The 23,684-nt window shown below is 49.7% G+C and overlaps 7 protein-coding genes across 7 annotated transcripts; 3 read left to right on the top strand and 4 right to left on the bottom strand.

Annotated features, from left to right (window-relative positions):
* Nucleotides 1-162: 162 nt before the first annotated feature.
* On the top strand, nucleotides 163-2,553 carry N7519_000599 (putative nuclear localization protein; the record flags this gene model as incomplete). The annotated part of the gene is made up of 4 exons (XM_057287377.1): nucleotides 163-226; nucleotides 415-474; nucleotides 664-1,862; nucleotides 1,918-2,553. The coding sequence occupies 4 exons, from the start codon at nucleotides 163-165 to the stop codon at nucleotides 2,551-2,553; spliced, it is 1,959 nt and encodes a 652-aa protein (XP_057153460.1).
* Nucleotides 2,554-5,638: 3,085 nt separating this feature from the next.
* Nucleotides 5,639-7,346, bottom strand: N7519_000598 (uncharacterized protein; the record flags this gene model as incomplete). The annotated part of the gene is made up of 2 exons (XM_057287376.1): nucleotides 5,639-6,838; nucleotides 6,903-7,346. The coding sequence occupies 2 exons, from the start codon at nucleotides 7,344-7,346 to the stop codon at nucleotides 5,639-5,641; spliced, it is 1,644 nt and encodes a 547-aa protein (XP_057153459.1).
* Nucleotides 7,347-8,653: 1,307 nt separating this feature from the next.
* On the bottom strand, nucleotides 8,654-9,886 carry N7519_000597 (phosphoglycerate mutase family protein; the record flags this gene model as incomplete). The annotated part of the gene is made up of 3 exons (XM_057287375.1): nucleotides 8,654-9,373; nucleotides 9,431-9,649; nucleotides 9,755-9,886. 3 exons carry the CDS (start codon nucleotides 9,884-9,886, stop codon nucleotides 8,654-8,656), a joined length of 1,071 nt encoding a protein of 356 aa, XP_057153458.1.
* A 982-nt stretch (nucleotides 9,887-10,868) lies between these two features.
* On the bottom strand, nucleotides 10,869-13,073 carry N7519_000596 (homeobox domain-containing protein; the record flags this gene model as incomplete). The annotated part of the gene is made up of 2 exons (XM_057287374.1): nucleotides 10,869-12,686; nucleotides 12,744-13,073. The coding sequence occupies 2 exons, from the start codon at nucleotides 13,071-13,073 to the stop codon at nucleotides 10,869-10,871; spliced, it is 2,148 nt and encodes a 715-aa protein (XP_057153457.1).
* Nucleotides 13,074-18,899: 5,826 nt separating this feature from the next.
* Nucleotides 18,900-19,815, bottom strand: N7519_000595 (HAD family hydrolase; the record flags this gene model as incomplete). The annotated part of the gene is made up of 4 exons (XM_057287373.1): nucleotides 18,900-19,381; nucleotides 19,449-19,558; nucleotides 19,625-19,646; nucleotides 19,716-19,815. 4 exons carry the CDS (start codon nucleotides 19,813-19,815, stop codon nucleotides 18,900-18,902), a joined length of 714 nt encoding a protein of 237 aa, XP_057153456.1.
* Nucleotides 19,816-20,202: 387 nt separating this feature from the next.
* N7519_000594 (GNL3/Grn1 family GTP-binding protein) lies at nucleotides 20,203-21,954 on the top strand (the record flags this gene model as incomplete). Its single annotated transcript, XM_057287372.1, has 3 exons — nucleotides 20,203-20,224; nucleotides 20,290-20,384; nucleotides 20,446-21,954. 3 exons carry the CDS (start codon nucleotides 20,203-20,205, stop codon nucleotides 21,952-21,954), a joined length of 1,626 nt encoding a protein of 541 aa, XP_057153455.1.
* Nucleotides 21,955-22,455: 501 nt separating this feature from the next.
* On the top strand, nucleotides 22,456-23,547 carry cbfA (uncharacterized protein; the record flags this gene model as incomplete). Its single annotated transcript, XM_057287371.1, has 3 exons — nucleotides 22,456-22,608; nucleotides 22,740-22,873; nucleotides 23,016-23,547. 3 exons carry the CDS (start codon nucleotides 22,456-22,458, stop codon nucleotides 23,545-23,547), a joined length of 819 nt encoding a protein of 272 aa, XP_057153454.1.
* Between the last annotated feature and the right edge of the window lie 137 nt (nucleotides 23,548-23,684).

Here is a 23,684-nt window from a genome sequence, read left to right as displayed (position 1 = left end):
GTCTGAAAGTCTTGCATGAGCATTCCCCTGCTCTCTTGCGCCACTTTTCATACCTCCTCCGCCCAGGTACCTTGCGCGTTAACCTGACGCGCAATCTTGCGACGGGCGCTCTAACCGTCCGACCTTCGACCCGCTATGTATGGCACGTCTCACTTATCCACAATGAACGGTATGGATATTATTGATGGCTCGGGGACCATCGATCCCGCAAACTTGAGCAACTCCGGTATGTGTCTTATCGCATTCCTTGCTGCCTTGGCCTCGTGCCTATTTTGCCCTCAATCACAAATTCTCGCGCGCGTCCTGTTTTCTTATGGATGGGGTCACTTTGATGGAATGAATCACATGTTTCCTATTCATTGTCTCGTGTCCTTGGGTATCCCCATCACTGCTTCAAACTGATACCCCTCCTAGTCTCTGTTGCCCTACCAGCACATTCCCATGCAATAGCAAGCCCCCGTGGTGTCAAGCGTAGTCGCACTCCAGACCACATGGGAAATAGACATGCCGAGGGGGGGTCAGGATGATGGTACGTGGGGCAGCGGGAAAGCATTCTCAATGGGTTCCATCCAGAACCATGCTATCTTCCCAGCGCTTGCACCTTGCCTAGTCACAGCTTCTATACTTCATGAGATGGATGCTAACATTGCCTTTGTTTTCTAGAGGAACAAAGTCGCCGCAAGCGTGGCCGTCCCCCAAAGACTCCTAGGCCAAGTTCTAGTGACCAGGCCATCGCAAGCACTCCTGTTCAAACCCCTCAAATGCAAGCACGCCCACTATCGCAAGCCACCGCCGGGTCGCCGTCTCTTGCATCACCGGACAGCAAAAGCACACCAACGAAAGCACTGGTCAAGGCGCTCCCTACTGTGAGAGATCACACATCAGACCAGCTGAATGAAGAAGGCGATGAGTACATCCCTAAGGAGTTTGATGAAGCAGGAGAGACCAAGGCGGATCCTATGGGATATCCGCTGGGTGGCCGCGAATACAAATGCCGGACATTCCGCGTTCCCCTCCGGGGCAGAAAGCTATTCATGCTTGCAACTGAGTGTGCGAGGGTGTTGAATTACCGTGATTCATATCTTTTGTTCAACAAGAACCGATCGTTGCATAAAATCATTGCTTCCCAGATTGAGAAAGACGATCTTATCCAGCAAGATATCCTGCCGTATTCCTATCGGTCCCGCCAAATCGCTATCGTCTCAGCCAGATCCATGTTCCGCCAGTTCGGGAGCCGGGTAATTGTGAATGGCCGTCGCGTTCGAGATGACTACTGGGAAACCAAGGCTAGGAAGCAGGGCTTCACGGAGGATGACCTCGCGGGTGAGAAGCGCCCTGGGGCAGCCAAGGCTCGGGATGGTTCCGTGTCAGAGCCAGCCACAAACATGTTGCCGGCGCTGCCTCATAACGATGTTGTCTACAGTAATGCCATCGAGCCATTGCCTCACGGGCTCTCGCTGGATACTTCCGAATCTTCTTTGTCCCTAGCTCCAGTCCCCATGATTCAAATGTCGACGACGGATGACCCGCGGCTGCGGGATTACACTGTCATGCCTCGTGCACGCCAGGAATTGACCGGGCAAGCTTACCACGACCGCACGCAAACTAGTTCAGCAGCAGACCTCATGAATCAAGCCCAACACACGTCTGATTTCAACAAAATGCTGAGCATTCAGCGCAGTTTCCGCCAAAAGGGCTTGGATGAATTTTACTCCAAGCCCCGCGAGGCCCCGGTTTCAGAGACCCAGTCTAATGCTGCTCTTGAGTCTGGTCTGTCTGTGTCACAGCCTGTTCAAGTATCACAGATGCCCTCGGCCGGGATGCCAAATCCCGCTCATACGCAGCATATGCTCCCTCAGCAGGTCCCCATGCAGCCTAATCCAATGATGGCTGGACAACCAAACTACCCCCCAACAGCCCCACCCCCAGTCCGCTGGACAGGCTCCCCTGAGGATCCCACCAAATATGCAGCCCAATCTTATGCAACAGCGGTCCAACCCATCCATGGGCGGTGGTATGGGTCAAGCTCCACCATACGGATATACACCGCAACAACAGCAGATTTGGGGACAGCCACCCCCACAGCCACAGCCATCTCCGTTGCCGTCATCGGGACACCAGGGCGTTGGAATGTCTCAGTATGGTCAACAAATGTCTGCAGCTCCGCAACAAAGCCCATCGCCCCTCGGGCATCATCCGCAGCAGCAACACCCCCACCAGTCTCCTCGCAACCAACAGCGACAGTCAATACCTCAGATGCCTCAGCAATATTCCCAGATGCAACACCCTCAAGCGCCGCAGACTCAGGGTATGCAGGGCATGGGATATCCGGGAGCCAACCCGGCCGGTTATCCGAGCATGGCACGAGCCATGTATCCACCCAACCAGGGCCAACCCTTCATGGGTGGAAACCCTCAACAGGCGGGTATTGCAATGAACATGGCAGGCAATGGTATGCCTGGGTGGCCTGCCGGACCGGGTGGCCCGATGCAACCCGGACAACCTCAACCGGGCCAGTCTGGCAGCCCCTTAGGAGGTGGGTGGTCGTACTAGCTTACGGCGGCCGGCGTTATCTAGATTGGCGTTTTCTTTTTACCAGTTTTTACACTATCATCTGAGGCGTGATTTTTTTTTTTTCTTCATTTTCACCACATGCTTTCATATCTGAAATATTCTCCTGTTCCAGTGTTCCACTGCCTTCTTCGCTGCATCCCATGGTGAAGTATGTTCGGTTAATGTTAATCTGGGCCAACCTTCCTATACCCTTTGTTGAGTTGTACTTAGTCGATGTACCTGTTTCTTTGTTTACTTATTCTCATCTTTCCCTTGTTCTCTTGGTATGCCTTTACCGGCTTTGGGTCCTTATGCTCGGCGTTTATTCTTACCCTTTTGGACAGAGTGTTACAGGGTTATGAGTATGTACGTTTCTTGTTTTACTTCTTATACATGGTCATAGAAGGTGAATCGCTGTGGACAGTCTATTTTTCTTGTGTCTCGGCCAGGATGTCTGATTGTCTCTTGGCTGTTTAAAGAAATGTGTGGTCCTTGTTTGCTTGCATCTCCTTGCCCTGTACTTGCCTATGTATCAATATTAAGGCTTCACCCTTGCTTGTTGGTATACCTATCAAATGACAGTTTCTCTTCTCTACTCAAGTCTACTGCTGCTCTTCATACATATTATGTTTCTTCCGCCGGTTTCACTTGGCATGGGATCTCCACTCTGACTTGTTTTTCCTCTCACCCTCTCATAAATCCTAAATGGTTTTCTCAGTATTCAAATAGCCGCGGCACCTTGCTTTCCAGACTGTTTCCTTGTAGTTACAGTGTAGGTAAATGCTTAATATGGTTGTCTTATGCAAAAAATACGATCATGGTTCAGCGTTTCCTCTGCTTGGTTGATTGAGATAGGGCGCAAAATACATGGAAGTTCCATATTATGAATATGGAACGGAACCAAAAAAAAAAAAACAACCGTCCCCGGGAAGGCTCGAACTTCCAACCTCCTGATTAACAGTCAGACGCGCTAACCAATTGCGCCACGGAGACGTGTTCGTTGAAAGAGCTACAGGACTTTGACATTATAAGCAAGTTCATCTGTGGTAGAAACAGCCCCTCATATCGCGCAGCATATTATCATGCACACAATGCAACTTCCTCTGCTTAGCAAAAATGGGGAAGACTTTGAAAATCTTCTAAAATATGTGTACCTATTTATGTCCAAGCAAAAAGGTATAAAGGGAGAGGGAAAAAAATAATTAGCCTCGAGCTGTCATTGTCATTGTCTATGTGAATATATATATATCACCACGATAACTTCATCCGACAAGGCTCGAGCTTGTTCGTTCTAGCTACTAGATGCCTGGTGGGCACAGCCAACGGAGAAAAATAAACCATCGGGGAGACAATATCCTGAACCTACTATAAGAAAGGACCATCAATAGCCCCGGACTATATAACCAACCAAGCAGCCACCAGGTATACCACAGAGTTCGGAGTCACTATATGCCATATACCAACAAGCTTGTCAGTACCATGCGAAACTAGGATACATAGGTGATAATAAAAGCTAATCGGGTAAAAGGGGCTATTAAGCCACAAGGGACCCCTAGAGCTTTCGCCACAGGAGAGCAATAATAACATGCCCTTAGCGAATCTCAAATCCAACGGTACCTGCTCGAGCCAGCCAATCTACTTCCATGCCACGGTAAGTATCTTATATGCTATAGATTTAAATACTTCAATAACACCACTGGTGGTGTTTATCATCCCTACGGCGTACAATATATAGACAATCCAACATCAACAGACGTGTCCAAATCCGAACAATACATGAACTGGCATTATAGATAGTATCTACGGTCCCATATAATAAAACTACCCTATACATGCCTCGAACAATGCACAGAAATCGTGACGGAAACACTATAGACTAGCTAAGTGGTTATTCTCGTATCCACACATTAACATTAACAAAGCCATCCCTGGCTACCGGTGCCTCCGAATACCCCGAGCCAACCAAGACCTACTCGTACCAGACAATAAGCAGAGTCATACAGAAATAGTTTGTTCAGTCCATGAAACTATATTATCTGATACCACCATACCATAGCCGTAGATCACGTAGCAGTTAAGCGGCATATCTATCATCGATGCCCCCCCAGCATCGATAAGTATTTCCTCTTACATCTTAAACACGACCGAGATATAAATAGTATCTTATTTCAATGTCGAGCAAAATGAAAGGTTTGATACGGTACCCGATATAGATAACTTTAAACAGGAAGGCCATACCTAGGTATACATCTATAGATATAGTACAATAAATAAGGTTCGACTTGAGTTTAAACCAACTTCACCCTACCTTACCTACCTAACCAGACAATCTCGGGAAAAAAAAAAGAATTCACAAGACAAAAGGAAAAATAGGCCTACTTGAAATAAAAGCGTGGATATGATTAAAAGCAAAAAAGAAAGCGTCCCCGGGAAGGCTCGAACTTCCAACCTCCTGATTAACAGTCAGACGCGCTAACCAATTGCGCCACGGAGACTTAATTGTTGAAGAACGGTCGACCTTGATGTAACATAAGGCAGAGGGACTACTCAGGTCCCGATATCGTGTGACGGGTGGCAAATATTGCCCTGAACCCGACTCAGTACCCTGGCATAGGTGCAGCCCCGGAAATAATCATCTGATTGAATAATTATTCACCAATTACCTAGGTACCTAGGTAGTTACCCATGTAAATAATTAAGTGACGGGCTAGCTTCTATTCCTCCTGCGCTTGAGCCACGACACTATGATACCGCACACTCATCAACCAAACCTAGGAAAGGACATCTGGGCACGAAAAGGGAGGGGAAAAGAAAAGGAAAAAGAAAATACATGTGTCATGTCTGGAGATTGAGACGACCAGACGTAGGATCAAGAAAAAAATTCCTTACATACATCCCTGGAGATCTAGACGACCAGGCGAAGGAAGCAGAGTAGATAGTTATCAGATAGATACCTCAAGGGAAAGTCCCAAGAAAGCTCATCTCCGGCTTAGGCAAGAAATCAAGAACAGCAGTCACAAATCATGATATCACCTCCCGTGACCTCTTTGTTCCGGAAATCCTGCCCCCTAAGTATCCCCCCTAATTAGATATGATGAATCGGGTTAATTGATGGAAAAAAGCAATGCGGACATCTCGGCAGTCTCCTGCGTTGACGGGTTCTATTCACCACCGATCTCCAGTGCGTAAGAGCCAACCAGTCGCGGCCATTGAGGGTCCAGAGTGCTGTTGGGTAGCGCGAGAGTGAATAACCCGCATATTTGGCACTGGCACCTGTCGTCGAATAGCCACATCCATCAACCCGAAGCCACGAAAGGTTCCCCGGAGGAAGCGCATAATGATCGAAAACATCCTGCCAGGTACCAGACATGAGCCGAACGTGGACCAACTCAACGCGACGCAGTGTATCCCGAGCCTGTATGAAAATCTGTCTGAGGGTTTCGTCCTTGATTCTCACACCTTCGAGCCGGAAGCTTTTCAGCTTAGTGAGGCTTTCTGCTTCCAGATCGGACACGTCAAACCAGGTACGGGCATCTAGACTGAAGACCTGGATCCGTTCCGCGTAAGCGATGAGCTGGACGAGATACGGAGCAAATCGATCGAGCGGATACTTGGCCTTGATCACTGAGCGGGGCCATTTTGGTTCTCGCCTGCCATCAGGGCCGGTGCTGTCATTAATCGTGATGTGTAGCTCTTCGAGTTGGGCGAAAACATTGGTGAAGCTCCTGGCGTAACTATTCGACTCGAAGAAACGGGCAAATTCCGCGGTGGTGGGCATAGACATATGGAGACATCTCAGTCTCGGGACAGGCACCAAGCGTAAGGTATGCACAAGAGCGTTTGTCAGCTTGGCCAGCATCGGCGGCTTGAGTTGTCCTTCTTCACTGAATGTGTCCACCACGGTGGGTGTTTGCAACCGCAATGTTTGAATGTTCTGGAAACGACTGATCAGGATTGGAAGAGCTCCTGCTGCCAAGTCGTCGATGTACCGATCGTAATCCAGCCCTGGAAGCCATGCCCCCACGAAACCAAAACGCACGTCGCGCACGTAAAGGGCGTATGGGCTTTCGGAAATCCTTAGAATGCTATCAAGAGGTCGACCAGCAGAGTATCCGACGACGGCCTGGATGTATCGGAAGAAGAGAGGACTCGCAATCCGGTTCCAGATTCGGTTCACGAGTCTCAGAGTCGAAAGGGTCTTTTTGGTCGCCGGGTGTTCAAAGACATCCCCATAAGCGAAGTCATATTCCTCATACGAGTCACTAGCAAGCGTGGCAAAAAAGACCTGAGATCAAGTTAGCTGGCTGAGCACTTCTGAGCCCTATTAATTGACCCAAGGTATTACTCACATTTTCCCAAGCTTCATACGGGAGCGATGGCTCTCTTGGCAAGTAAGGAAAGTCTCCAGAGGTTTGATCAGACTGGGCGTCATCACGAGGAGTCCGCGAAGGAGAACGATTCAAGTTGTTAGATAGGCGCCTGTCCAGCGGGGAAGGTGTACTGGGAGGGGTTGGGGTGGGGGAAGAAGAAGGACTCTCGACCAAGGGAGGAGTGCAAGAAGGGGAGGCGTTACCAAACAAAGAGGTGCGAGAGGAGGGAACCTCAGTAGGAGCATCACGCGGAGCATCAGGTGGAGCCTGCTGAGCGGGCGAGCTGTTCAAGACCATTGCAGCTAGCTGCTCCGAGGGAGAGCTGTTTAAGGCCATCACAGCCAGCCGATCTGACGGCGAGTTGCTCAAGACCATCGCAGATAGCCGCGACGAGGGCGGGCTTTGGGCTTGCGATGGATCCATTGCTGTGATTGACTCCGAAAAGATCCAGGAACAGCGCAACACGTACCAGGGGGTCAACAAGGATGCCAGGATGCTTCACTGCGAGTAAACAAAAGGGTAAAGTTTTGTCTTGATGAAAGCCAGCTTGTTATGGTAGCCTGGGCCTGAGGCAAGCAGAGTGTCGTGCTGATTGCACAGGCACCGCCGTGTCTTGTGACGGATGCCATGCTTTCGGCCAATGAAAGGTGACGAAGGAATTTCCCAGGTAACGCGTAACGGCGTAACGCCGAGAAAGATATAGTGAAGCAAATCCACATCACAAGAGTATGGGAAGGACAAGGGCTGGCGTCTCATTTCTCCAATCTCGACATAGGCGCCTTTCACATACCGATACTGATCTTTCAATCTTCAAGAAACAGTGAGATAATTGAGTAGAAGGTCGAACAAATTTGGACCAGGCAACAGCAAAGCGAAATAGATCGATCGTGATATGCAGCAACTTCAAAGCGATCTTCACTGTATCAAACCCCAAGAGTGGACCAATCATGGTGGAGCGAGGAGAATTATTGACCAATCGGGGCGAACTAAAGAAAAGGAACTTCCCATGGAAGCACCCGGAGCCTCACAAACCTTGCAAGTTCCAAGGTTTTGCCATCCACACATATTTCCGATCTTTGTAGTTGTAGTACATTATGAGACAATGTACTTAGGTAGTGCTCTAGTCATATTCCAATTCTACCCCGCTCCCATTCCCGTTTATAGTACCGAGCTTGGTCTGTTCGTACAACCTACTCTTGGTAGTACGTGGTGAAACACAGAGCCATTGTGTTCGGATCTCCACTAATGAAACAATCCCCACTGACCTTCGCCACAATCAAGTCTCCGTGGCGCAATTGGTTAGCGCGTCTGACTGTTAATCAGGAGGTTGGAAGTTCGAGCCTTCCCGGGGACGCTTTCTTTTTCTTTTTACTTGGTCTATGCCATGTTATGACATTTCCACATCTTTTTACCACCCAGGTGGTTAAACACTAATAGAGCGTGGGGAGGAAGAATGGACATCTCAAAGATATCCGTCCAACAAGAGCTTTAAAAAGACATCAAAAAGAGATCAGGATATGCTAAAGTTACCTAAAAAGAGATATCTAAGAAACAATGTTGAAGAGTCTCGAATGTAAGTAATCTTATATTATCTTAACCAAAATGGATCGAATACTGACGGTGACCTACGTCATCCTGTAAGGAATGAGAGGTCGCATAAAGCCGAAAGTTATCACAGAACGCTTAATTTGTGTGTATGTCGGAGTCTACCCCCGTACAAGAAAATCATCCTAGAAACCCGTAGCCAAAGGCGTCGTAACAGGCACCGCACTGGAAGGACAAACACAAGCCGTAACCGAAGTAACGGGCGGCTCAGTACAGTGCGGACTCACCTCCCAAGGCACAGAAGAGGTAGCCGGTTCCTCGTCAACCTTCTCAGCCTTGACCAACACCGGAATAACAGCACCAGTACTCAGCTTGAAGGTCCGGTGTCCAATAACCCTCAGAATAGAGGAGATCTCACCCGAATGCGACGTAATCGAGACAAACGACTTCTTCTTGGACGAAGTAAAGAAGACATCCCCCAAAGCCTGGGCGCTCCGCACATCCTGCGCGCCACTAGATTCAGCCGTCACGCCATTCCACAGCTCATCCTCCTCGGTAAACCCATGCTCAATGGGCCAGTGCGGGAATAGGTCGTGGATGTAGCTGCGGCTACGGCGGTGGTCGCAGGTGTGGACGCTGATTCCTTCACGGAAGTGTTCCTTCACGGTCGGCTTGAAGGCCGCGCTATGTTTGGGCATGTCCAGGCCCGTGAAAGTTAGGTTGGCGGTTTTCAGAGCGCGTGTCATAGGGCTGACATAGTAGTGGTCTGGTGTGTGGATTCGCTGTTCGTTTATCTCTTTTTGCCAGAACTCGTTTGCCTTGAGCGCTTGTGAGATACCGCCAGGTGTGAGGTCGGCATCTGCCCAGCTTGCTGTGCTGTTGCCGTTGAGTTCGGACCAGTAGCACTGGATGGAGATGGTTAGATTGCACCCGAGGACATTAAGGTCGTAGGCAGCACTTACGTTCCACGCTGGTGTTCCATAGTAGCTTTCGGCAGCATTGTGCCACCCTTCCCCATGTCGACCAAGGAACAAAACCTTATATTCAACGTGCTTGGGCGAATGCTCATTTAACTTAGTAACCTGGTGGTAGAAACGCTCCCATTGGGTCAGAGACCCGTGTTTCTTGTGCTCGTTGTCTGCGGGATAAGCGCGGCCGATCAGGCCGAAATTCTCCGCTGTCTGGGCACGTTAGCGGACCGAGTACATGACCAGTTAAGGCATCGACAAAGAGATAGTTTTTGAAGCTTAACTACTTTGATTCGCCAGAATTTGCGCGTCACTCACATAGTCAAATGTAGTGGGATCAGTCGACTCCTCATCCTGTAGAAAATAGCCTGTGACCGTGGTGTAATTGATGGTCGATGCCTGCGCGACAGCTAGGCCCACAAGGGCTGAACCGAGGGTGGAGAGTCTCATTGAAAGACGGAGATACGCGGATTTCAATTCCAATGTTTCCAGAAAGAGTTTTGTTCTGTTATTTTTTTTCCTCGCTTGAGATGAGATCGACAAATATGTTCCTTTTATACTCAAATAAGAACCTTGGAAGACACTGGCGCACGTGGTAGTTAAGGTTACCGCGAGTGCCAGGGGCGCTTTTCCGCGTTCCAAGGTTCCGGACACAGTAACCTATGGTTTGGCGCACGTGTTGTATCCATTATTGTACGACGTGCGGACTACGGAGTACATACCTTTGGGGGATATCTCCGAGGACTCCTGAAAGCGAGCTAGAAAGATGTTGTACAGAGGGCCTGAACTAATAGCCAAGCCATAACCGTGTGCTGGTTGATCGTCATTTCGTTCTCGGAGGTTCATTTCGGGTAAATGCCAAAAATGTAAGAGATCACCCCCTTTTTGATTGAGAGCTATGAGATAGTATAGATACGTACGTAACAAATGTATGTATCGTGGAAAATGTCAAAAATAAGCCAAATGCTGCCAAAGCCATATGCAAACCCAAGTTTCAATCCCATCCACAAATCCCGATTCCAAATCACGGGAATAAAAAGAGGTCAAAGGTAGAAGGTAAAAAGGTCTCGAAGTTCCCGTGAGGGAGCTCGGCGGAAATTAAAAGGTCTTATCAGACACCAAAAATAACAAAAACAATCCCAGTCCAATAAACAACATGCAAGGAATGCTCCAAATATATAAAAACCCGGCGAATACACCCCAAATAAAGAGACACGAAAAAAAAGTATATAGAAGGCATAAAATGACAGTGCTCCTCCGCGCACGGAGGGTTAGGTAGACAACATCTCCCTAAGGGAAAGTGTTGGAAAACGAAGGCGAAGGCGAAAATTTTGCGTAGTGAACTCGTCCCAAAAACACCAAAAGTTGTCGCGCATTTCTCATACATCCATAGTAAGGGAAAGGCCAAGAGACCTTCCCTTAGGAAGGGTAGTTACTTGGCGTCGTGTTGTTCGCGAACGTGTAGGCTTTCGGCTTCTGCATCGATGACAAGTGATGACCACCAAAGTGGGTATCGTGCTCGGGGAATTTCGTGCATCATAAATTCAGGCCGCTTCCTCTCTGCGAGTTCGGCAGAGCCTGGTATATCGGTATCTTCGATCGAATAGATCAAAGACGGCGAGCCAGAGACCGATTCCATGCCAAAAGCTTGTCCGGTATGGTCAGTGGTCGCGTTATAGCCCATGGGCGAGACTGTGGTTGAATGCGGCACCTGAAGACCCGCCGGGTACTCAGGCGAAGATATAGAACCAGTGTCGGCCCAGCTGCGGGCTGGGATGGGAACCGAGTCACATGTGAGATATTCGGGGAAGGAAGAGACCTGAGCCGGAGCCGACATTGGCGGGGCCACGTTTTGGTAAGGGAAAGGGGAGTAAATATCCAGTGGCGTAGCGGGAGGTGATGCCATGTTAACCTGCATGGGTTGAGAGGTAGGGAAGAAGTGGGCTGTGGAGTGGGCCGACAAGCAGTAGTTGCTATCCGTGGGGGAGGCAGGCATGAAATGCTGGAGGTCTTGCGGAGTCAAGGGAGTTGGTGGAGCTAGGCTAGTGGTCGAGATCGAAGGTCGCAGCATCTTCTCGGCCTTCTTGATAGACCCGGAATCCGCGAAAGTAAAATTAAGTGGAGACCGCTGCGCAGCCGACGCTTTCCTCACGCCGGCGTACCGGGAGTTGAGGCTCTGAGTTGACTTAGATTGTCTCATCGAGTTGCCAGCGCCGGAGCTAGGCATACGAGCGGTAGGCGATAGCGAAGACATCGAGGTCGAGTTGACCAAAGGACGAGTTCCTGAGGTGCCAATGGCAGCGGGGCGAGGGCGCTTGCGGCGTGCGGCGAGGTCAAGCTCTTTGCCGGGTTCCTTCCAAGTTGCTTCTACTCGATCGACAGGTTGAGACAGCCCAGATTGGCCGGTAGTACAGATTCCGATGCCCTCCAGTGAGGAAGTCAGCGCACTGGAAGACTCACGACGTGTGACCGAGATATCTGGTGCCTGCATGGGCATCGGATACTGCATGTTGCTGTAGACAAGGTTGTCGTGTCGTGATTCCCTGTCCTCAGACCACTCTTCCGTGTGAGGGGGCAGGTGGTTCGAATACACGTCCAAGTTCTGTTGCATGGAGTGCGAAGGATTTGAAATCTCTGCCATTGATTGGTGGCAAGTGGAATATGAGGTCTGCTCTGTAGTGCTGTATCCCACATTGTCATTGTGCTCGGCGGATCCCCAGGAAGCTGGTTCTTCCTTGATACCAGACCAACCCGAAAAGGAAGAGTTTATGTTGGCAAGATTCCCATGGTCGTTAGCTGGAGTGACCGCTTTTGGTGGTGGCATTGAGCCAGGGGACACTGCCTCTTCTTCTTCGTCCTCTTCGGGAACAGACTCGTTCTTGCTCCGCGGGTTGATCCGGCGACCGAATCGATCCCGCGCAGCACAAGCAGCATTCAGCGCCCTCTGTAGAGACGCAAAAGTTGCTTCTCTTGCCGACTCGCTCTTTGTTTTGTGGTGCTTGGGACGGCTGGATGTGGAATCTGTCTTGGCATGGCCACTGGATGTAGAGGTAGGTGTTTGCTTAGGAGTGGCAGATTTCTCCGATTCCTCATTTGCGATTGATCCCTTTCGAGATCCAGACAGTTGATCCAAGGTCTCTGATTTTCGGCGAGCAGCCTCCTCAGCCTCGGCCTTGGCCTTCGTCATCTTTTCAAATTCCTCCTGGCGTTTCTGTTGCTTGGCCTTGGCGCGACGATTCTGAAACCAATTCTGTTCATTCAGTTAGCTCCCTGCGTAAACAAGAAGGTTCCGTCTAGTTCTACTTACTGCAACGCGAGGCAGACTCAAATTTGTCTGAGCCGCCAATTGACGCTTAACGTTGCTGCTTGGTTTCGGATGAGCCTGGAATTGAGCCTCCAGGGTTTCAACTTGTTCCTTGGTCAACCGTGGTCTCGACAAATTCTCTGTGTATTCGTCGTAGTCCATAATCGGTTGGTGGTAGTAGTCGATCATCTCCATTGGCGGGTGAGGGTACATATAGCCGTCAATAGGGTGCATCATCGGAGGAGGGACCATGGACGGGTCATATGCCATGTGTTGGTCCATTGGGATGCCCTGGTGACCGTGGTAGTTCCATGAGGGGTGAATATAGCTCATGGCGGCCTGAACAAGGGAGTAGGCAGGTATAGGAGAGAGGAAGTTGTAGAAGCGCGAGAGATAGAGAGAGACGGGGATGGAAATGCTGCACAAGAAAGTGGCAGCTTCGAGGAATGAGGTCTATATCATGAAGTAGATTCGGTTCGGTCAACCTATGGCAATGGAGACAGGGACCTTGATTGTAAATGTAAAGAGTGGCAGTACGGGCAGTCCGTGATTCAAGAAAAAGAAATGAGGCAGTGGTAGCTTGTGATAATGGTTGACGTTAAGGAGAGACTGGGAGTTAGGGACCCAAAAGAGTGTGCATGGAAAAAGAAACCAAAAAAAAAAAAGAAAAAAAGCAAAGAGCCCAAGGAACGTAAAGGAAAGACTGGTGTGGGAAGGAAAAGGATGAAGAGAAAGGAAGATGGAGTTTGGAGGCGCTGGGGGGAAGATCGGGGGTGACGGCTAGTAAAGCGCGGTATAGAACTGCCGAACAGTGTGGTATAATTGGGTGGTGGGTGGGTATTGTTCAGTAACGGGTGGTAATCAGACGAAACGATCTTGCGAAGGTCTGTGCCTATACTGGGTACATGAGACTTATGTACTATGAGTACCGGGATTGTGGGTACCTCTCCTCCGTACTTCGATCAAGTATTGTGTATATAAAAATATAAAATATATTAAATATTAAAATACATAAAAATAACCCAGAATTGCAATTGGGAAAAGTAATTCAGATCTGGGATTGTCTCTTTCTCCCCATCTAACAATCCAATGATGCAAAGAACCCACACCAATTGAAGGCTGAGTTACCCACCGTATTTCATCCTTTTTTAGCCCGTGGAGTCGCGCTACCACCCGCTCGGTAGGGGGTGGCGGCCTGACTCTTGCAGCAGAGTCACATTTTGATTTGATTTTAATATTCTTTATTTTATTCTTATTCTTTACGTATCCTTTACCATCGATTTTTTTTAAATTGATTTTTTCCAGAATAGAGTTGGCCCAGAACATAATTCCGACCCCGTCCAGACACCCCTCGTGAACACATTCCACCATGGACGTGTGACTGAAAAGAAAAAGGAAAAATAGAATAGTAGCCTCCATGAAACCCTATCCGACCGATTCAAATCTCTGATGGATAATCATGGCGAATGCCGGTCAATATCTGTGCATACTTGCTATAATAGCAGCACTAAAGATACATGTAATGTACTTCGTACTTCGTATACAATATAGTAAGCTTCGGAGTAAACAAAGGTGATCCAGGGTTCAAGTGCGGAGAGCCGAGTTTGGGTCGGATGCCTCCCGCGGTAATTTACTGTATGTACGAAGTGATACAACCAATATAATGTCTCTTCAGGGCTTGAGCACCACCCACCTGGTAACCCGTGAATTCCACATACCAAAATAACGCAAACGCAAAAAATCCCAGTTCCTGCATTAGCGTCATGTCTGATCCCAGTAGGTGCCCATCGCTGCAAAGAAAATCATGTCCACTATAGAAGAATTTAATTTGGGAAGAAACATCAGTGGATCTGCTAGGAAGTACCTAATTTATGTGCGATGTTGTATGCTGTACTGGGTACTGTGTATGTTTGTAGCTGAAGAAGTTATACATAAGACGTTATCAAGTTGTAGATATCGGGGAGTACTCCGTACGGTGATCGGACTTGCATAATCAATCTGCTTTAGGTAGTCACATTCCCTCCCTAAACATCCCGGTCGAGTCTTCCTAAGTGTTCCCTCGTACCGGGGTGACTGGAGACCGGTGCTCCGGGTCAGACGATCGGGCGCAGCCCGGTACGGAGTATAATAATACAGTTGTATGATTCGAGGATCGTCATGATGATGGGGAACGATGATGTCTACTCTATCTACAAAGGTACGTTGTATAATGCTCCGTAGACTATTGACTCCTGAAGCAACCAAGTGTCAACTATTCCGTATCCATACGGAGTATCTGACAGTGTTTGACCAGGTTCCCCTTTCCGCTAGCACAGATCTATACTAGCGCGGGCGCATGTGCAGTCGGCCAAGATAAACTAAACATCAATAGTTGACAGATCCCCCGTCGATCACTCAAGGATCTGCCGAGCTTTTCTTATTTATCTCTTTCTTTTGAGTGGCGCCCCCTCTTTGGGAATATTTTGTGCCCCCTGTTATTCGGCTTCCTCCAGGCTCCAACTATATTCTAGGTGCGACACCATCTTGTCTTTTTTTCCCCCGGGAATCTGGTTGGACCCTGCTCGACAAGCGCTAAACGTCTTGAAATAAGTCGCTCTATGCACGCAAGTCACGAGGGTTGCAGCCCCAACTTTGTCCACCCCCTTAACATGCACATGCGCCTAAAGATGATCACTGCCCGGACATCCGGAGACTGCCCTTGGCATTATGGTTTTTTTTCTTTTCTCTGTCTCAGTTCTGTTTCATCCCACGCTTAATATGGCAGTTAGACAGTCACATTGTACATTGTATGTTGTGCATAGTGGACATTTTATAATTTTTTACTTTGTATAGAACCATTGGCAGCAAAAATTCAAGATCCCTGGGCGACGAATCTAAAATATGGAGCCGAGAGACCCCCAAATGCCTGCCTTCTCATAGGATCGCGTAGAAACCCAAACTCTGACCTCGTCGACACATGGATAGTGGAACCCGGAGAGAATAAGGCAACAATGAACCGGTGTAGCGGAACCTCTGCTCTAGCTGCAAGCTAGAAGCGTACCCCTCCCCAATTTAGTGATCTACCTTTTGACTGCTCTATCCGGTAGCATGATCTGACCCAAAAATCCGTCAACGCTACAGTGATCCAAGGTTGATCATGCCTAGTGCACCAGTTATATAGACCAGAAGTCTAGGGTGGAGTGATTGACACCAGGGAGGATTGATCCGGAGAAAAATCTATAGCAATGACCTTGTTTGAGGCTACTAGCAGCTCCACGTAGTGGGTAGATCATATGAGAATATCCCATAACAACGTGATTTTCTTTCCCTCAAACTTTGTACCGTGCTGTGTCATTGTGCTTGCTCTTTAGAAGTAACGCTGTGATGGACGTGATTGTGACGACGTAAACCTTAGCTGTCGGTTTCCCATTCAAGCTTCATGTGCATCAGGGCGCGTATCGTTGCCCGCGCATCACGCCCGACGAGACCTACGATGGATTCATGACTCCTCTTTTGGGCGATTGTGCTCACTTTCATCTTGGCACATCATGCCCCACCAACCCACCCACAAGATGGTCTCATGGTCCAAAGTGATGGCGAGAACAGTCCTCCGTACGGAGTACATCATAGGCAAATCCCGAGAGGCGTGGACACGGACCAGTTTGATATCACTCCAGTCCGTCCGAGAATTCTTGATGTCTGGTCTACGCCTTCAAATGCTACGTAATATACGAAGTACGGAGTATAAAGTAGAACAAAGGTGTATTATCGTACTGGGTACGGAGGTTTAATACCTATTTAGGCTATTACAGTAATGTTGCACAGAGAGCTATGTTGTACGACAACATAGTACTCCGTACTTCGTAAAAATTCGGGGGATCGGGGGATCTGCTATGACGACCCCTGGGTCGATCCGTAACGTATTTCTCGCACGGATCCCTCCGCCCCATCCGACTATTGATTGGATCTGAGGTGAACCGTTACGCCGGGAACACAATCTCAAATATCGGATCTTGCAACAACCACATAGTACTCCGTAAGTGTGCGAAAATGAAAAGGAGAGGAATAATTCCCCGGGGGAAACTTGATGTGATCGACAATGTGATAGCAAAATCAAATATCCCTCGGGTTTCAAACCTTCATTGAGGGTGACTTGATCCTCCGAGGTCGGATTGTCTTCCACCCTCGGATTATGTTATCAAACCCCTATCCATAGCGGTGCATGACCTAGTGGTCTTTCTTAACTCGTCAGCCAGGATATTTTAGGCGTCCGGAGTATTTCGGCCAGAAGCCAAGTGGCTGAGCTGTGCGGATCTATCAATGTGATAGATCCCCGCAGCCATCCTCGTGTATCCCTTGTGGCGCTGAGAAGGGGTCTGTGGCGGTGCGCAACCATATCGAGCGCCCTGCATATAACCTTCCAAGGATGGAATTCAGTATTTGTCAATTTCGTGAGGCCAGTGCTCCAGCTCGCAGAATAATCTACAGAACGAGCCACAAAGGAACGGTCTACAACATGATTGGACGTGCCATCCAACCCGGTGCATCCCCATGGCGTGGTCCAGATCGGAATTGGAAAGCGCATGAGAACACAACCTGCTTTTATGTGATGAGACTGCAGTTTACCCCTCATCCGTCATCACACATCTTTATACAGATTACGGAGTACAACGTAATAGGTTCGTAGACGAGTAGCCCCTCCGGTTTGGAGCGAATGCGCTCTTCCACATCGCCTTTCTTGGTTCAGTCAATTGTGACGATATTCAGGAGTCTGCATTTGAACATCGCCTCTTCCCGACTCTCTTGCGCGGGATGTAGCCTAGCCCCCTTGCATGCTGTTCTCACCGGGCGAGTGGCCTTCCTCAACACCATTGGAGAGAACATTCGCTCCCGCCCCAGGTTCCCCGAGTCAGGGAGGATGTGTCCATCTCCAAGACCACTTGACCCACCAATGACATCTGCCGAATGCTGTTGTTCCAAAGTTGCCGGGACGAAAGAGTATCCATATCCTCGTGAGCATCTAACCCCTTTCCCGAAAGAGCTGGCTGCAGCTGCAGTGGTTTCTCCTCCGTACAGCTGCAGGCCCTAGAACGCCCAGCTCCAATAAGAGCAGATCAGGGATTTCTTTTTTCCCAAACCTGAAGTCACTTTCTTCGGTGATACATTTCCGTGCTCACAGTCTGGTTTCATATCCACCCAAGGCTCAAGCGTGCATGAACGGTAGTTCGCGGCCCGCCCTGCCCAAATGATTGGACCAGATGTGAGTAGCAGGTACATTTGCATGCTGTAACGCTCTGGCGAAGAAATTCGGCTTCAAGCTGCAAGGATTGCGTAGCTGCATACCTACGAAAGGTGACCACCACGCACGCCATGGTGCTCTAGGGCGTCCAGTTACCGTGTCAACAGCTATACAGCTTGATCCTTGCTGGCCGAATCATCTAGAGGAGCCACCATCCTTGTTATGAGACCTGTCAGCTGTCATTAAATCAATCCGGACTTCGTACTGCAACGATAGCATCGCCGATCCGTGTGCAACGCTGCGGTGAGCTCCATACCTGCTTCAAAGTATCTACACATGGTGGGTTGTAGTGGAACCCGTGCATACGTACTTCTATCCTGCATCTCGCACCTTGCCTGGTCCGATTACATCCCCGCCCGGGGAACCAGCTGAGCTGCTTCAAGACTCTGTATCTTTTACCATTTCAGGATATGCAGAGCCTAGTGCTTGCGGTCGGGGAGCATCTAGCCCCGATTAAAAGGCCAATGGGCGTCAGAACCAGCTCCATAGCCTGAGACAGCAGCCCAAAAAATTACGTTCCCTCTCTACGTACGTAGATACAAGGTACCATTTTTCAGCACCAGTCGCTACAGTCCTCGTCTTCCAGGAATACGACCAAATGGCAGATAGACATTTGCCAGTTTGCAAGTTCTCTAGGCAAAAAATATATCCACGCTCCCAATAAACCAAGGATTGATAACAAAGTGTAAAAGAATTTGAATATATACTAATCCAACCTGTATGTAGTGCGCGTTAATTCTAGAAAAGGCATGACATCTTTACAATGACACATTTACGCTGTGCGTCCAACTCCGAAGGAACCCGTTACGCAGTTGCGTTCGCAACAGTACACCCCTGCGCATGCAGCAGCGAATCGGCGAAACCGAAACGACAACGACCATCTATTGGTACGCGTTCCTGATTTCGATCTGAACCTGGCCATCCACAACAGCCTTGACCGAAATGCTCCTCAAATCTTCCACAATCCAATCCGCGCCAGCCTCCTGAAGCTTCTGCAGCGAATGCGTCGTTGTCAACGCAATCACTTTGAAACCAGCAGCCTTACCAGCCTTGATACCAGACGGTGCATCCTCAAGCACGACAATCGAGGTTGACTCTTCAATGCCAAGCTGCTTCCGGCCGAGAAGGTAGCAGCGCGGGTCCGGCTTGCCGAGCGGTACGTCCATTGCTGTCACCAAGTTCTTGGGGTGTGGGAGACCGAGAACTTCCAGCCAGCCGTCGACTAGAGGGCGCGTGCCGGACGTTACAACACCCCATCTTGCGCCTGAGGTCTCGAGGGCTGCGATGAGGTCGCGGCCGCCGGGGATCTCGACGGCGTCGGAGCCAAATTCTTTCGGGATGCGGCCTTCGATTTCATTGACATCTGTGGCGGGAGGATGTTGTCAGTTTATATCCTATGGTTAGGCTGGCAGAATTTCCGGTAGACTTACAGTCCCAGTTGGCCTTGGTCTGGTCGTATAGACCCATTACATCGATGCTGCGGCGGCCATGAGAGGTCGCGAGGATAACCTTGGGGTCGACGCCGAGCTCGTCGCCAATTCTAATGCGCAAATTATGTTAAAGTTGTGTTCGCGGAGGTCATGTTGCAGTGGGTCTTATGACTCACTTGTGCCAGTGCTTCACAATTGCTGTTTAACACCGGATGGTTAGCATTGGTTCCAATTGATCGTAGGAGGACTCGAATGGGAATAGAATACCGTCAGTGGAGTCCACAATTGTGCCATCGAAGTCAGAAAGAAGACCATCGAATGTGTGGACCTGCGTAGGCGCAGAGAATGATCCTGTTGTTGAGGACATGGTGGGGGAAATGGATATGCGGGGAGAGTTGATGCGCGCAGACAATGGCGAGTAGACAGGGAAACCGATGTCAAGTGAAAGACAAGACGAAAGCCGTTGGGAATTTTTCTCTAATGTATCAACAATAAGAAATGAGAACTTCAAGAGAAGAGCATAGAAGCTGAGGCGTCAAATATATTTCTTGCTTCCCCGACGCCGGTTACATACCTAATTTGGCAACCGTCCCGCAAGCTTAGTCATTCAAAAAAAAATTCGGAGATCGGCCCAACTGCTAATCCGCTTATCGGCTGGGAAATCTTGGCACTCAACTTTTTCTACTCCCGCTGCGGACAGACTTCGAGGGTTTGCTGTGCACTTTTTTGTGATCAACAAATACGTGCATTCAAAATGGTTACTAAGAGTGGCTTCGGTATGATACAATTTTTTTTACCACTCGTTTACGCGGTCCTGAGGCGCAATTCTAACGGTCTACAGGCAAGACTTCCAAGCGGGTTCCCGTCCGCCTTAGACATAAGATCGAAAAGTCTGCCGTTCAGAAGCAGAGAAAGCAAAGAAAGCTCGCAAAAAAGGTATTTCAGACAATATCTCCACAATGATTCTGATCGAAGGTTCTGACTCTTCTCTCTGCAGAACCCCGAATGGCGGTCAAAGATCAAGAAGGACCCGGGCATTCCCAATCTTTTCCCCAACAAGGATAAGCTCCTCCATGACATCGAAGAGCGGAAGCGCATGAAGGCCGAGGAGCAACAGCGTATTCGCGAGGAGGCACGAGCCCGCAAGGCTGAAGGCCTGCCCGCGAAGGCTGGCACTGAGGCTGTTGATATCGACGAGAACGACATGATGGATGATGATATGGATGCCGAGGGCAACGATTCGAATCCGATGGCTGCTCTTCTCGCGTCAGCACGCGCCCGTGCCGTGGAGTATGACGATAACCAAAGCGAGGACGAGGACATGGAGGAAGATGAAGACGACGACGATGAGATGGACGAGGATGATGAGGAGGGCGGCGCAACTATTGATGAATCTGCCCCGCCATTGGTCAATTCAAAGTCTTACTCAAAGGAGAGCTCACGACGCCAATTCGACAAGGTGTTCAAGCAGGTCACCGACAACGCCGATGTCGTGCTTTACGTGCTCGATGCCCGTGACCCCGAGGGCACCCGCTCTAAGGATATTGAGCGCGAAATTATGATGGCAGATGGTGGCAATAAGCGGTTGATTCTTATTCTGAACAAGATCGATCTGGTTCCACCCCCAGTGCTCAAGGGCTGGTTGCTTCACTTGCGCCGCTCCTTCCCCACTCTCCCCCTTAAGGCATCCAGCGGTACCACTGCCAACGCACACAGCTTCGACCACAAGCAGTTGACAGTCAAGGGTACTTCGGATACGCTCTTCCGTGCCCTCAAGTCATACGCTGGCGCCAAGCAGTTGAAGCGAGCCATCTCTGTCGGTGTCATTGGATACCCCAATGTGGGCAAGTCGTCCGTTATCAACGCACTCACTGCACGTCTGAACAAGGGCTCGAGCAACGCATGCCCGACAGGCGCCGAGGCTGGCGTCACCACTAGCCTGCGCCAGGTCAAGCTGGACAGCAAGCTCAAGCTGATTGACTCGCCTGGAATCGTCTTCCCCAGCTCCAGTGATAAGTCTGGCAAGAAGAACAAGAAGCAAGAAGAGCAGGCGCGTCTGATTCTCCTCAACGCTGTACCACCCAAGCAGATCGAGGATCCCATTCCCGCAGTCAACCTCCTGATGAAGCGTCTATCCTCATCGGAGAACCTCCTCGCCAAGATGCTCGAGTTGTACGGCATCACCGCACTCTTCCCCACAAATGGCGACAAGACCACCGACTTCTTGGTCCAGGTGGCCCGCAAGCGCGGCCGTCTCGGGAAGCGTGGTGTGCCCAACATCGAGAGCGCTGCTATGACCGTTATCAACGACTGGAGAGATGGCCGCATCCAAGGCTGGGCCAATGCACCCGTGCTTCCTGTGGTCTCGGCGGATGCTCCTGCCGGCAATGTTGAGGCTGGCGTCGACACGACAAAGGTCGCGGTCGTCACCGAGTGGGCCAAGGAGTTCAGTATCGAGGGTCTCTGGGGCAACGGACAAGGTGATGACGAGGAGATGGCCGAGTAAGGGCTGTTCTTCCTGCTCGTGTTATGAACTCATTATCTCATTTGATTCTATCTTTCTGGATACCAAAAAGTGGGCGTTTTATGTTGGCATTCCATCCTTCCCTCGGTTCGATCTCAATTTCAGTGGTATAAAAACATCAGTAAAATGACTCTTTTCCAAATTAACCCACCAAAACTGTAAATTGTAATACGCATTACTGTAGAAGCGAAGATCGAAATAGAAATCATGTCGAAGTAGAGTAGACATCACCGCCAAGCCCCCACACTCGCGCATCGAGAAATCCAACGCGTTGGCGCGTCTTCCTTGCCACCCTCGAACGTTGACACATCTCCAAAGCCTATAACACAGCCACCCCTAAATACACCATAAGGTCCTTTACAGAGAGAAACAATCAGACCTTGACTCGATTCAATATCCAAGGGGGGCCACATCGTCAACCCCCCCGATCCCTTGAACCACGCAATCAGCACAAAGACACCTACCAACCTCAAACCTACAAAGATGCCACCTCGAAAATCCACGTCCTCAGTGACGCCCGCTGATCCCGATGATTCCCTACTGCAGCAGTCGCCGCCAGCACCGCAGAGCGAGAAGCCCGTCTTTGCGACAGAGCAGCAGTTGAAGGCTCGGGCCGAGGCGGGCGCAAGTGTCGAGGTAAGAAGACAAAGCCAGAGACATGATGCATTATGTATTACACGAGGATACAATGCCCATTGACTTCTTCATATACGGCATGTGGAAAAGAGAATCTGGTCAGGCTAACGCTATTCTCTGGTAACCTGTAGGACTATCTCCTACCACGCTCACTGACGATTCGTCTCGCCAAGTCGGTTCTCCCACCGAACACTACGATCCAGAAGGATGCCGTGTTGGCTATGCAGAAGGCTGCTACGGTGTTTGTTTCCTATCTGTCTTCACAGTATGTTTTACCCTTTGCCCGCTGCCTTTGGGGTTTGCATTCGAGTCCTCTCGTCCCGAATATGTGGGATGGTAAATCTCGATTTTATTCTACTCTATCCCGATGGTATGAAATGTTGAACTAACCCTCGATGCAACCTCAGTGCCAATGATGCAACCCTCAAGCGCACCATCGCCCCATCAGACGTCTTCAACGCCCTCTCCGAGCTAGAACTCGACTCTTTCCGCGGCAGACTCGAACAGGAACTGGAGGCATACACGGAAATCAAAGCCGGGAAGCGCAAACCGAAGAAGGTGGATGAGAATGGCTCGACGCAGGATGCATTAGGCGAGGGTGCGACTCAGGGCGATGGCGATGTCGACATGGTTGATAATCCCGCGAAAAAGGTGAAGCGGGATGGAGATGTGGAGGTAGCTGTTGGTCCGCCTGCTGGGGATGATGGGGACGAGACTCAAGAGGAAGATGTCGAAGAGGAAGAGGAAGAAGAGGAGGAAAGTGAGGATGATGAAGAGGAGGAGGAACATGCTCCGCGTGAGGATGATCTTGAGCATGTGGAGGATTTGGACCGTGAGCCTGGTGCGAAGAGAGGGCCTTATGATCCCGATGCCGAGGAGACGGATGAAGATGAGGATGGGCCTGGTAGTCAGTTGCGGGATGATCTTGGGTTGGGCTAATTATCTAGGTCATGTCAAAGGGGTTTATATGTGGACGAGCCGAATCGACACATCCTGGATCGCATTGGGAGAGGTTGGCTGGCAAAAGAAAAGAATGCTCTGCTGTACTATACACATAATGACGAATGGATTTTATG

Source organism: Penicillium mononematosum (assembly GCF_028829835.1).
Source record: "Penicillium mononematosum strain IBT 11891 chromosome Unknown utg000001l:1.0-4488741.0:1.0-4491989.0, whole genome shotgun sequence".
NCBI classification, from domain to species: domain Eukaryota; kingdom Fungi; phylum Ascomycota; class Eurotiomycetes; order Eurotiales; family Aspergillaceae; genus Penicillium; species Penicillium mononematosum.
This window is presented reverse-complemented; position numbering and strand designations above follow the sequence as displayed.